This window comes from Syngnathus leptorhynchus, chromosome 13 (assembly GCF_054491065.1).
Source record: "Syngnathus leptorhynchus isolate UIUO chromosome 13, UIUO_Slep, whole genome shotgun sequence".
Taxonomy (NCBI): domain Eukaryota; kingdom Metazoa; phylum Chordata; class Actinopteri; order Syngnathiformes; family Syngnathidae; genus Syngnathus; species Syngnathus leptorhynchus.
The window spans coordinates 1,556,189-1,568,383 of NC_141207.1; the positions used below are offsets into that span (position 1 = coordinate 1,556,189).

Here is a 12,195-nt window from a genome sequence, read left to right on the forward strand (position 1 = left end):
AGAAAACAACCTCTGAATGAAAAACAACTGACAAGAAACGACAAAAACACATCATTGTAGAATCTAGACTCATAAAACGACTCACAAAATGTACTAGGTGTGACGTCATGTGGATGGAGAGTGAGGAAGGTCGATGGGAAAGGTCGGATGAGGACCTGATGTCATCCTTCGACGGGTTTCCTCTCCCGTGTTGTGCCGCTGTGTGCCCACCTGGCCCTCAGCAAACAACCCAACAATGACGTCACGGTACAAATACAAACGGGAAAAGCCCTCTTTGTCTACCAGGGGCCATTTCAGGGACAAGGTCTTCTTGGAATTGCTCCCTTTTCAGACATTTTCCACGAAGGACAATGCAGTTTCGGATTTTTGCTCTTGCTTTAATAATTCCACGGTTAGTCATTTCGACGCTAGATGTCGCAATTACACCAATTTTTGTTCCTCTTCCAGGCTGCTTCTAGGTTAATAGAAAGATCGATTGACATGCTTGATTCAAATGTAATTGGAGGAATGCATGTTGCATACAGCGAAGTGTGCAGGAAACAGCGGCATCCCACAATTCTACCCCACGCACACGCACGACCGCCTCCACCATTCAAAGCATCCATTCACTCTTATCGAAGCCCAAATATTGACTTAGCCGTGTTGCTTTTTGTCTTGCAAGCGAATGATCAACAAGCTGGACACAGTGGGAAGTGGTGCAGACCAAAAAAAAAAAACACAACCTAACACAATTGCTCACATTCTTCTGCCAGTTGTCAAGCCGAATGACTTTATTCATTTGTTTGCGTAAAATAACTTAAAACACTTTTTATGGCTGGCTTTTGTCTCAGTATGAGACTGAATTGTTTTCTTTTTTTTTTTAATGTGTTGACTGTTTTTTAGGTTTTTAAAAATGACCGCTGGGATAGGATCCAGCACGCCGCCCGCGACACCCGCGGGGACAAGGAGTATAGAAAATGGATGGGTGGAATTAATTGTTTTAATTGTAAAGTGATATATTAGTAGTTAAAAATGACAAATTTCCATTCTCATAAAATTACAAATTGACATTCCTCCACAAGGCAGACCCCCGGCTGGCTTGTTAACATTGTGTCTCTATCGTGAGGTTGAAATCCCTAATAAGCCAGTTTGGGCAAAATAAGGAGAAAGTATTGTTTGCTTTAAAAGAACAAAGTCGTCTGAAAAAATAAATTCTCACGTATGGTGCAGATAAGATGAAGTCTTGCCCTGAATAACAAAATCCAAAGTTGCTGACGGACAGCGAAAAATATTTGTTATTGCTTACAGGTGCCGTTAGATGGCAGCATATCACGTTTTTTTTAATTGGACACCCATTATGGCCTGGAATGAAGCCATGGTGATATTTCAACAGAGTTTCGTGGCACTAGTGTACCACCAGATGCCCCCTGAAATGTTTGAATTTGCCCATTCTATTGAGGGGGATCCATCATCAGTTATCGATAAGCAAAAAAATCGACCCAATAATGGAGTAGTCTTACTTGGTTACCTCCCACACTTGAGATACTCGTGCCACCACTTTCTCTCTTTCCACGAGTGGGCTGGCGCGTCCAATCCACTGGAGGTCTCCGTAGCGGCGGGCGGGGGGAGGGACGCGTGCGCGCGGGATACCCTCTCAGCCGCTCACTCGCTCCTCTCCCTCATTTGCGCTTGGCTCCCACGCAGGCACATACGACACGAGAGAAAGAAAGTCAGAGAGTCGATGTGAGAGAGAGAGAGAGAGGACTACTGCCGGGGAACAGGAACTTTTTCTTCAGCAGAGTACAGCATCCATCGGCTCGTTATTTCAAAAGGTAACTTTGGTCTTCTTTGCATCTGTGTTGCGTTCAAGTGACTTCTCGTGGGACATTTTTTCAGGTTTGTCCTTGTGCTCGTTCGAAAAGAGGAGAGGAAGTGGCTTCTTTTGGTTTTTATTATTGCTTGTGGTTTTCATCTCCGGGAGCAGTTACAAAAAAAGAAGGAGAGCAGAAAAGTTTCAAAGAGTCATGACGCGATTCGCACGCAAATGTTGCTGAGTGGAGTCTGCAGTCTGCACTTTGGGAATGTTTCTGATGTGGATTGTAAACGCGACATTTGTCTTTTCATTCAATTGCGGAGCCTGAAAGCAACACGAGAGTTTTGAATCACGGTCGCACTTTGAAATGCGGAGCTTGAACGCAGCACTGTGTTTTTCATTCAAGAAATGACAACGTTGACTTGCGCTACCGGAACATACCAAAAGTATTTTAATTTCCCGAAATCACTTTGTTTTCAGTTTCCACTCTAAAGTTCGACTTACGCAGATACTGAGAAAGCGCTCCATCGCTTTGTTGACAAAACGCGACACCGGTGTTTTTACTTGCTATTAACCAATCAAAATGTTTTTAATTTCCTCATAAAGTTTCAATTGCAGCCCCCAAATACATCTCTAATTGTTTTCATTCAAGAAATTACATTGTTGAATGCATGCGCATTAGTACACGTGAAATCAGTATAAAATTGAGTGCCACTATATTTTTTAGGTCAAGAAATCTCTGCGGATTTGTGAACCCTAAATGCAACACTCGTGTTTAAATCCAAGAATCCTTGTTGACCTTCTAACCCTGGATTGGTTTGACAGCAAAAAAAAACAAAACAGAAAAAAAAAAAACAACAACACTGGTTTCAGAGCAAAAAATGGAGTTAACGTTTTGTTCAAAGAGACTTAGAAGCTAACGTTTTTCGCTTTTATGTCCCCTCAAATTGATGTCAGTAATTCTAATCTTTATCTTGAATTCAAAAGCTGTGCAAATCCACATCGAAACAATGTCACCATCTACGGGAATCTGTTCGTCATTACGGTGGTTGACAAACCTGAATTTCCGCCACAGACGGAGGCGCACGAGTGAACTATCTAGCGGAGCTATATAAAAACGATTTGGGAGTGGGGAATGAGTAACTGATTGTCGAAGGTTGCACGGTTGGGTGGGAGAAGAGGAGGTGGCGAGGAGGGAGCGGTGTTGGGGTTAAAGTGTGAATAAGTGAGTGGAGTAGTGGGGGTGAGGCTACAATGCATGATGAACAACAACAAAAAAAAAGAGAAAACGTGCTGAAATGGAAAGGTCCGCATGGCGCAGCGTAACTAAAGCTACATTTGCATATGAAAACTGGCCGCTGAAAGAAATTCCGACAGTGTTGCTGCCGTTATTGTCGATCGGGGCTAAGCGCTATTGCCCAAATCAGTCATTCTCAAAGTGTAGAATGCCGAGCGGAGATTAAATGTCACATCTATGCATAATGTTAGTTTTCATCCGGGTTAAAAACGGGATTTAACTTTTCAACACAATACAGTTACACTCACTTTGTGTTTTGGACAAGTGGCTTCCAAAGGCGTAATTTTGATGGAATTTATTTGAAACTATTTTTGTAATATGATGCGGTTGCATCATGTGCATGTGATGGATAGATGGAAGAACAGATGTTGGACATACAGTATGCTGCGGCCTGTTCCTTAGATCGACTTAGATGGATGATGCTGCATGCTTTGGATCACGACATGAGCCATACTGTGGCTTCTCACTCTCGAGTCTCATTCATTGGGCGGCCAAGCCAGTCATTGAGCAGAGTCGCAGATAAAGCGTGTGTTTTCCCACGAGGCTCCCGTCGGCTTGGCCTCTTTGGGGATGACTTTCTTTCGCATGGGCCATCTTCCTTAAGCCGGGGCCACAAAGCCACCACAGCCCTCCCACTAGACTTGCCTCCCTTCACTGAATGAATTTCTCCAGAAAAATAAATCTGTAGAAAAATATGCCCTTAAGTAGGTTACAAACAAATTCAAAAAATATCAGAAAATGCATAAAAAAAATCACAAAAATTGTCAAAAGCTCACAAAAATGACCAATATGTGACAATGCCTTTCACTTCCTGAGTGACTTTTTTTTTTTTTTTACGCCAGCCGACCCTAGGGAGCAACATTCTAGGATGTGGCGCTCAGTGCAGAGCAGGGAAAGTAAAACGGGCTGGCTCTATCCCTCTCGTGACCGTCCGGAAAACTCCGTAACTGTCACGGAGGATTGTTTGGGATGGCAGAGAGACAGACATGACGCCAAGAAACACAACTGCCAAGTTGCAGTGTTTGGATCTTGAAGCCTTACTTAGAGAAGCATACAAGAGGAGCAGACCTGCTTTGGAAGACCCTTGTCTTCCTCCAAATGGCACACTGCCACAAAAATCGGCCTGCGGGAAAGGAAAACACGGCAGGCTTGCCGTCCGGCTGCATGGGCGCAATGTAAAATGTCTTCATTGGACTTGAAATCAAACCGTATTTTCATTCTGTTAATGAATGCCATGTGGCCGCCACCAGGATGAATTTCCATCCTGATGAGGAGGAGCTGGAGGGAGAGATGAAGTGACAGAGCGGGCTGAGAGACACTTTGTTCGCTCGGTATAGTGGATATGAATGGATAAAACTAAACAGATAAAAACTGACAGTTCAACTAAAAATACAAGAACAATAACCCAACACTGAAATTTGACAATTATTTTACTGGTCCCTTTATCACAAACAAGATATTTTAGGTTGCATTACCTGACATGTTTCGGCCTTCATCTAAAATATCTTGTTTGTGATAAAGGAACCAGTAAAATAATTGACAAGTGAAAACAAAATGAACTTAGTACAACTAACTGAAATTTGACAAGTTGACAAGAATTTATCAAAACAAAAACACAAAAAATAAGTCATCCAATCTGCCAAACAAGTCTGTTGCCCGTGTTGTAGCAATTGCATGACTTCATATTTGTTTTTAAAGATGACACTAATGCAATCAAAGTAAGATTGGCATTAATTGGTCCCCGATGATGTCATTGACCCCCCGGCGTAATTAAAAACATCACAGTTGTATCTGTTAAATTTGACATTTTATGGTGGTGTGCTGGGATTTCCTGGTAAATAATTATTATAAAAAAAAACACCATTTAGTAACTCAAATCATTGTCGACTTGTAAAGTTGACTAGTCGTCTTCCCAACCGTTACCGGTGTGTTATTTTAGTGTTGTTCCTAACAGTTAGCTAACGACGCTTCTGCCTTTTCCCCGCCCCGCTGAACTATCATCGTTCACTCTTCTTTGCTCAAAATGTAGCTCACATGTTCCAGATGCATTTTTTGGGCTTATAAAACGCACTGACAGTGTGTGTGTGTGTGTGTGTGTGTGTGTGTGTGTGTGTGTGTGACCATGTTGACATAATCGCGCATCTCAGCCCGGCTGCTCAGCACGTGTACTTTTGAGTTTCTTAACAATGATGACATCATTACACTTAAGACACAAATCTTAATATGACATGCGACAGGCACTAAATGTGAATACACTTCACATTTCACTGGAGTACTCTGAAACCTTCGGTTGATAAAATTGAGAATTTCTTCACATTTCGATGTTTGTTGTTGAGTTTTATATTAAATTTGGCCTGCGACATTATTACGCTATAGATAGAACACTAGCTAGCTGCCTAGCGACCAAGCAAGTTAAATATGAGAAAGATGTCGGGCATATGATGTTGAATACTTTGGGTCAAAGCTATTTCTTTCCATTGATCAATACAGTCGCTAGGTCATGGACAACTGATTTGGTGTGCTTTGGATCAGGAGTTCTTCCTTCTCTTCAGCTAAAGAGGCTGTTTGTCTTTTTAAACTGTTCTCAACATTCATTTTCAGTACAAAAAGTGTGTGCGCAGTCAGGAAGGGAGTGGTCGCTTAGTGTTTTTGTTGGTTGGTTTTTGGGCTGGTTGTACAGGTCAATTAAAGGACACGGCGCGGATGGCGGTAAAGTATCTGGCTAATCTGCCGCCATTACACTGATTGAATCGCCGGGGATTTGGCATTCCCATCATCCGCAATCAATGTCTCCAAAATCAATAGGACATGCGAGATCCTCTCAGCAGTACGTCCATCTGTGCGCCAACAAAATGTCAATAAATGTTAAACGACACGGATTTGGAGGATTTTTAAAAAAATGTATTATTAAGCGGTTTACAAACCTGCTGTGGTTCCCCTCCTTCACGCATCCGTGTTTTAAAATTTAATCCCTCCGTCCGCTTGGTCGCTTGCCGTCCTTTCCCTTTTTATCTGTCACGCAATAGCTAATCTGTCACTTTAGCGTTTATTAAAAGCTTGCATCCGCAAGGCAAAAAAAAGTATATGCAGCTTAAAAAATGTAAGCTTATATACTTTTTTTGCCTTGTGGATGCATGTTTCTGAAGGGGGGTTAGCTTAGCTTGCATTGAAATAAAAGATAGAAAAAGTGACTAAAATGAAAAACCTGCAGACGTTTTTCTCCCAGTGGTGCTGCAAACACTTTGATCCTGTAATATTTTTTTTGTAGTTATCAACTCCTAATTGATTAAATCCGCTACAGTTAGTTATGCTATTTTGCTATGCAGCGGAGTGGATGCTAGCTTAGCTTCCGTTATAACCATAAGCAGATATAATAAATGAAAGAGCAAATTTATCGTAAAGTGTTTCAAAGGTTTTCATTTTTTCTACTATTTCATCTACTTTATGTGTTGAAAATGGCTCTTCGGGATGAATCAAACATGACATGAGTAAATAAAAGGTTATATGTTTGTGTTTCAGTATGAGGCAGTGTAAAGGCTGGAGGAGTGGGCTGCTGCTGCTGGTTCTGTTGGGGTTTTGGGGGACTTTGGCCCAGAAGCTGCCCACGCGAGATGAGGGACTTTTCCAGATGCAGATCCGAGACAAATCCATCTTCCACGACTCGTCCGTCATTCCCGACGGAGCCGAGATCAGTGGCTACCTCTTCAGGGACACTCCCAAAAGGTAAATAAATAAATGAATCACCAAGTGACCTTGATAAATTCATTTTAAATAATGTAATAAAAACAGGATGCACACAACATTGTGGAGCCACCACAAAAATGTGAGCTCGACTTTAACACTTTGTGGCTTTACAACCAAATTAATAATTCATCTGAGTGACATGTTGACATGCCTGGGTCGGTGCTGCGGTTTTGGTCAGCAACCGATGGGCTCAGCTCTTGACTATCCTGGTTTAAACAAAAACTTGTCACGGTTCTCCCAGGTACTACTTTGTGGTGGAAGAAGACAACACGCCGCTGTCGGTGACGGTGACCCCGTGTGACGCGCCTCTGGAGTGGACGTTGACCCTGCAGGAGCTTCCAGAGGAGGCCAGCGGCGAGGCGTCAGGTAATGGACCAGGAGGACCTCAATTGCGCCTTTAATGACTAGTGTGATGCGGTAAAGTGTGTGTGTCGGCTGGGGTTTCATTAAGTCGCTCCGTCTGACCGCTTGTGGGCTAACATGCCTTTAATTTGAGACTCGTCGCGCGCGAATTAAAGCCATTACGTGCCTTGACTTTGCTCGCCCTGATAGTTTGAAGTCGGGACTCACTTTTCATGTCTGTGTTTGTCTTCCCTCCTCTGTAGTTTCCCTTTGAATAATTCAACTCGAATCCAAAAGTATCCTCCACTTCTGCTCAGTTTGATATCAAGCTATCACAAAAATATTTGGGATAATCAAGACTACCAAATCATCAGAAGTTCAAAAAGCAGATAAAAAGTACCAAATAATGAATCAAAACCTCGTGAGTTTATAGGGACTACAAACGAAAGCAAACAAGTCAACAAAAGACGGAACGAAGGCAGAGAAATAAATACAATCAAAGACAAGGAGGAAGCACAAGGTGGATCTCAATGAGACAGATATGAATCAAACTATAACAAGACATAACAAAGTTAATATAATCAAGACCAAAGCACAAACCATCATAAATTGTCTCGCAATTGATTGTCATGACATGTTTCCACATCATAAAACTCTATCAACAATACCGATAGTATCACAACAAAAAAATTGCCGGCAGCTTTGTCGAACAATATCAAATAGTATCATGATACTTTGGCTGCAGACTCATCTGAAAATCCGAGATTTTGAGATGTCCAAACCATCTGAATGGCCAAACACCTGGCCGAGTGTCACATCAAACCGCAGGCAGATGATTTATTGCTTGCGTTCACTGTTGATGACTTGTTCCTGGCATCAAAAGAAGCACAGTTACTTCCTGAAGTAGAGCAAACATTTCAAATTTGGACCGGAGAGTTTGTTCTCATAGCTGCGCTGGGAGCAGATCACTGGAGCGTTAATTTTGACTACACCGCCGAGAACACTCCCCCGGTTGACAAACATAATATTATGGTTTCTCTAGCAAGAGCTCGAACTGTTTCCGAAACCGCAAGGCGCTCCTTTGAAGCCCAGGCCAAGTCAACGACAGGGGCTGTGATCTTTTTGAGATGTTTGCAGTGAAAACACGGCGGGCGTGTTTGGAGATAATTGGATCGCGCGAGGCTTTCTCGTTGCATCCAACTTTTAACCGAGCGAGGAAGGAATAAAATCCTTACCTCAGCTATAGCAGCAGTATCAAGATATTTTGCCAACGATACAAAGAGTTTCACGATACTATGGCAACGATATTAGAACGGGAAAGCTTTGCTGGTGATGCTGACTAAAGATTTTCGCGCCTGTGTCGCTTTCAGGGGAGCCCGAGCCGTTGGAGCAGCAGAAGCAGCAGGTGACGGTGGACGAGGGCACAGAACTGTTCACCTACAAGGGCAACGATGTGGAGTCTTACGTGGCCGCCAGCACACCGTCCGGCCTCTATCAGCTTGAGCTGCTGTCCACCGAGAAGGACAGCAACTTCAAGGTGTACGCCTCCACCACACCAGAGTCCGACCAGCCCTACCCGGAGCTACCCTATGACCCTCGGGTGGACGTCACCTCGTTGGGTCGCACCACCGTCACCCTGGCCTGGAAGCCCACGCCCACTGGGTTCCTGATGGGCCAGCCGGTGCAGTATTGCGTGGTCATCAACAAAGAGCACAACTTCAAGAGCATGTGTGCCGCCGAGGCGAAGATTGGCGCCGACGACGCCTTCATGCTCGCGCCTAAGCCCGGCAGGGACTTCAGTCCGTTTGACTTTGCCCACTTCGGTTTCGTCCCGCCCGGCAAAGAACGAGGCCTGACGAGCAACAAGATCTCACGGGCGTACCCGGCCAAGCCTAAAATGTCGGACATTCACAAGTTGTGCATCGGAAACAAAAACATCTTCACCGTGTCTGATCTGAAGCCCGACACGCAGTACTACTTTGACGTGTTTGCCGTCAACTCGGCCACCAACACCAGTACGGCATACGTGGGCACCTTTGCCCGTACCAAGGAGGAAGCCCAGCAGAAGACGGTGGAGCTCAAAGATGGCAAAGTGTCAGACGTCTTTGTCAAGCGAAAAGGCAGCAAGTTCCTCCGTTTCGCCCCCGTGTCGTCACACCAGCGGGTGACGCTCTTCGTGCACGCCTGCCTGGACGCGGTACAGGTGCAGGTGAGGCGTGACGGCAAGTTGCTCCTCTCGCAAAACGTGGAAGGCGTGCGACAATTCCAGCTGCGAGGCAAACCCAAAGCCAAGTACCTGATCCGCCTGCGGGGAAGCCGCAAGGGCGCCTCCACCCTGAAGGTCCTGGCCACCACCCGAGCGGGCAGCAAGCAGCCTTTCCCATCCCTGCCCGAGGACACCCGTATCAAAGCCTTCGACAAGCTGCGCACCTGCTCCTCCGTCACCGTGGCCTGGCTGGGGACGCAGGAACGCAACAAATACTGCGTCTACCGCAAGGAAGTGGCCGACGACTACGGCGAGGAGCAGAGGCGGCGTGAGCAGAATCGCTGCGCGGGGCCCGAGACGCGGCGCAAGTCCGAGAAGGTCCTGTGCAAGTACTTCTACAGCCCCAACCTGCAGAAGGCGGTGACTACGGAGACGGTGGCGGGGCTGGAGCCCGGCAAGAGCTACCTGCTGGACGTCTACGTGGTGGCGCACAGCGGCCACTCTGTCAAGTACCAGAGCAAACTGGTGAAAACGAGGAAGTACTGCTAAAAATGACTACGCACAGAGGAAGAAATCTATTATAAATATATCTATGGAATAAGTTTATTTAACTCTTTGAAAGATACACAGACTGACTACTCAGACGGAAGGGAGTTTTTGCTGGAGACATCCACCTGTATATTTATGTTTACATTTCCCTCCCACCTCGTGAGCAGGCTTGTCTTTCATCGTCGCTGCATGACTATTGACTATCGGAAATCAAAAAACAAAAAGTGACTGATTATTTTGTCGTCTGTTTTTTTTTTTTTTTTTTTAAGGAACACGCACATACACAAAAGAAAAGTCACATCCACCTGTTCTGAGCATAGAGGTCCGAATCCGGGCCTTCTTTTGTGGATTTTCGTCTCCTTGCATCATTACAATCTGTACTGAAGCGTTGAATCGCCAACATGTTGACTGGCAAATATGTTCCAACCTATACTTGCAAATCATTGAAAAGTACAAATAAACAATGGTTCCATCATTTTGGAGCATATCAGCATAATATAGGCCTCATGGAAAAAAAAAAAAATCATGCCAGTACCTTTAAGCACTATTGAGGAAAAATGCTAAGGTATTAGCATTTAGCTTACAGGTACATTTGAATGTATTTGTAAATATGTTGAAAACTGGAAAGTACTTGCGAATACATTCTATTATTTTGCAAATGCGTTCAACTGTATTTGCCAGTCAAAAATGTTTACACTACATTGGCAGTTCCACGCATTTTGACTTTTTTTTTTTTACCTCTACGTCTGTTTCCCCACACGTGTGTGGCTTACATACCGAGTGTGACTACTTTCCACAATCACGATCCATCTGCCGTATTATATCAAAGAAAATATTGTACAGTGTTTCCTTGCTATCTCACAGATTTTCAAGCAATCGTGTTTTTGTTGTGTATTTACTTATTGTGATGCCCTCATATGTGGGAAAGGGCCGCCGGTTGCCGCACTCAGATAGAGACTCGGTAATCCGTTTCAACAAGAATCGTATTTTCTGTACATTTTATGCGGGCAGTTTTCTGTTTGTATTCAAATTTGAACAATATCTTTAAAAAGTGTGTTTTAACAAGTTCAAATGTGGTCAAAGCACGTGTTAAGGATAAAACTATAACAAAAATATCATTTGCACGGTCTCCACGTTGCAGATTTTCACCTGTTGCAAAAGTGAAAACCGTAAAAAAGTAACACTTCCATTTGGTTTTAGATGAAACAAACGAGAAAATAATCAGTCACTTTTTCATTTTTGTTATTTTCGCCGGCCAAGGGGGAAAATAGAAAGAACGATCCACGGATTGAGGACGCTATCTTGTACAGACCTCTCGCTGCCTCCCGAGACTTTTAAATTATTTTCTACTTTTTCTCTCTGTGTGTTTGTTTCTCTTGATGAAGTGTTACCATGACATTCCTTTTGTGTAATCGCTCTCTTGTAACTGTGCCCTGCCCCTGTGCTTGGTGACGTTGTTATTATCACTGTACCGACGTGTGCGTTTGCGTGCGCGATGGCCTGAATGTGTGCGCGAGTGCGTGTCACGTGTACACAGTTGTCAATGTACATAAACACTAAATATAGAAAACGTAATCCCTGTGTCACCCCGGGTGTCGTGTTCTTTTTGCCCGAGCGCAATCGAGACTGAAGTGCCTCGCGTCAGTCAACTCGAACGACAATTTTTGCTGACTTGAGTATAAAATGAGTATGACATCTTTTCATGGCACTGGTGAATGTTGTCATGTCTGCTTAGCGTCAATGGGAAGCTCCCCGCTTGGAGGAAACGTAGGGAGGCTCCCGCCACCTGAATTCCATGAACCTCCCGTTTCTCAGTGATAATGTGGAGGAGCTTCCAGGGAGCTGCTAGAGGGTCATGGATAGCTCATGAAAGCGCCGCTGATAAAGACGGAAGTGGAATCTCGCTTGTTGTAGGCCTCGTCACACATTGAGAAAAATAAAAAGCAACAATTCATATTCCAAAACACTGGCTGACCTTCATTTCCGCACAGGAAAACATAATTATATAGAATTATAAAGTAGTTTTAAAATGGTATGGGGAGTTTTTTGAAAGTAAGAGTTCCTATGACCAAACTGACTCGCTGCTGTGAAAACAGTGACTGATAAAACATCGTTCAACCGTGATTGGTTCGTAATTGCGGCTTGGTTTTATCAATTGTTTTTGGAAAAGTCATAATCTTACAACAGAAGGTTCTAGAGCAGAAGAGGCAAAGATGATGTCAGCATGTTAGCTTGGCCCTCGGTTAGCATTCCAGTTTCAAAATA

General features: G+C 44.0%; 1 protein-coding gene across 1 annotated transcript; it reads left to right on the forward strand.

Moving 5' to 3' along the window:
* Positions 1–1,601: 1,601 nt before the first annotated feature.
* On the forward strand, positions 1,602–11,581 carry ndnf (neuron-derived neurotrophic factor). The gene is made up of 4 exons (XM_085929123.1): positions 1,602–1,811; positions 6,609–6,812; positions 7,075–7,199; positions 8,546–11,581. The coding sequence occupies exons 2-4, from the start codon at positions 6,610–6,612 to the stop codon at positions 9,928–9,930; spliced, it is 1,713 nt and encodes a 570-aa protein (XP_085785249.1). The 5' UTR covers positions 1,602–1,811; position 6,609; the 3' UTR covers positions 9,931–11,581.
* The last annotated feature ends 614 nt before the right edge of the window (positions 11,582–12,195 follow it).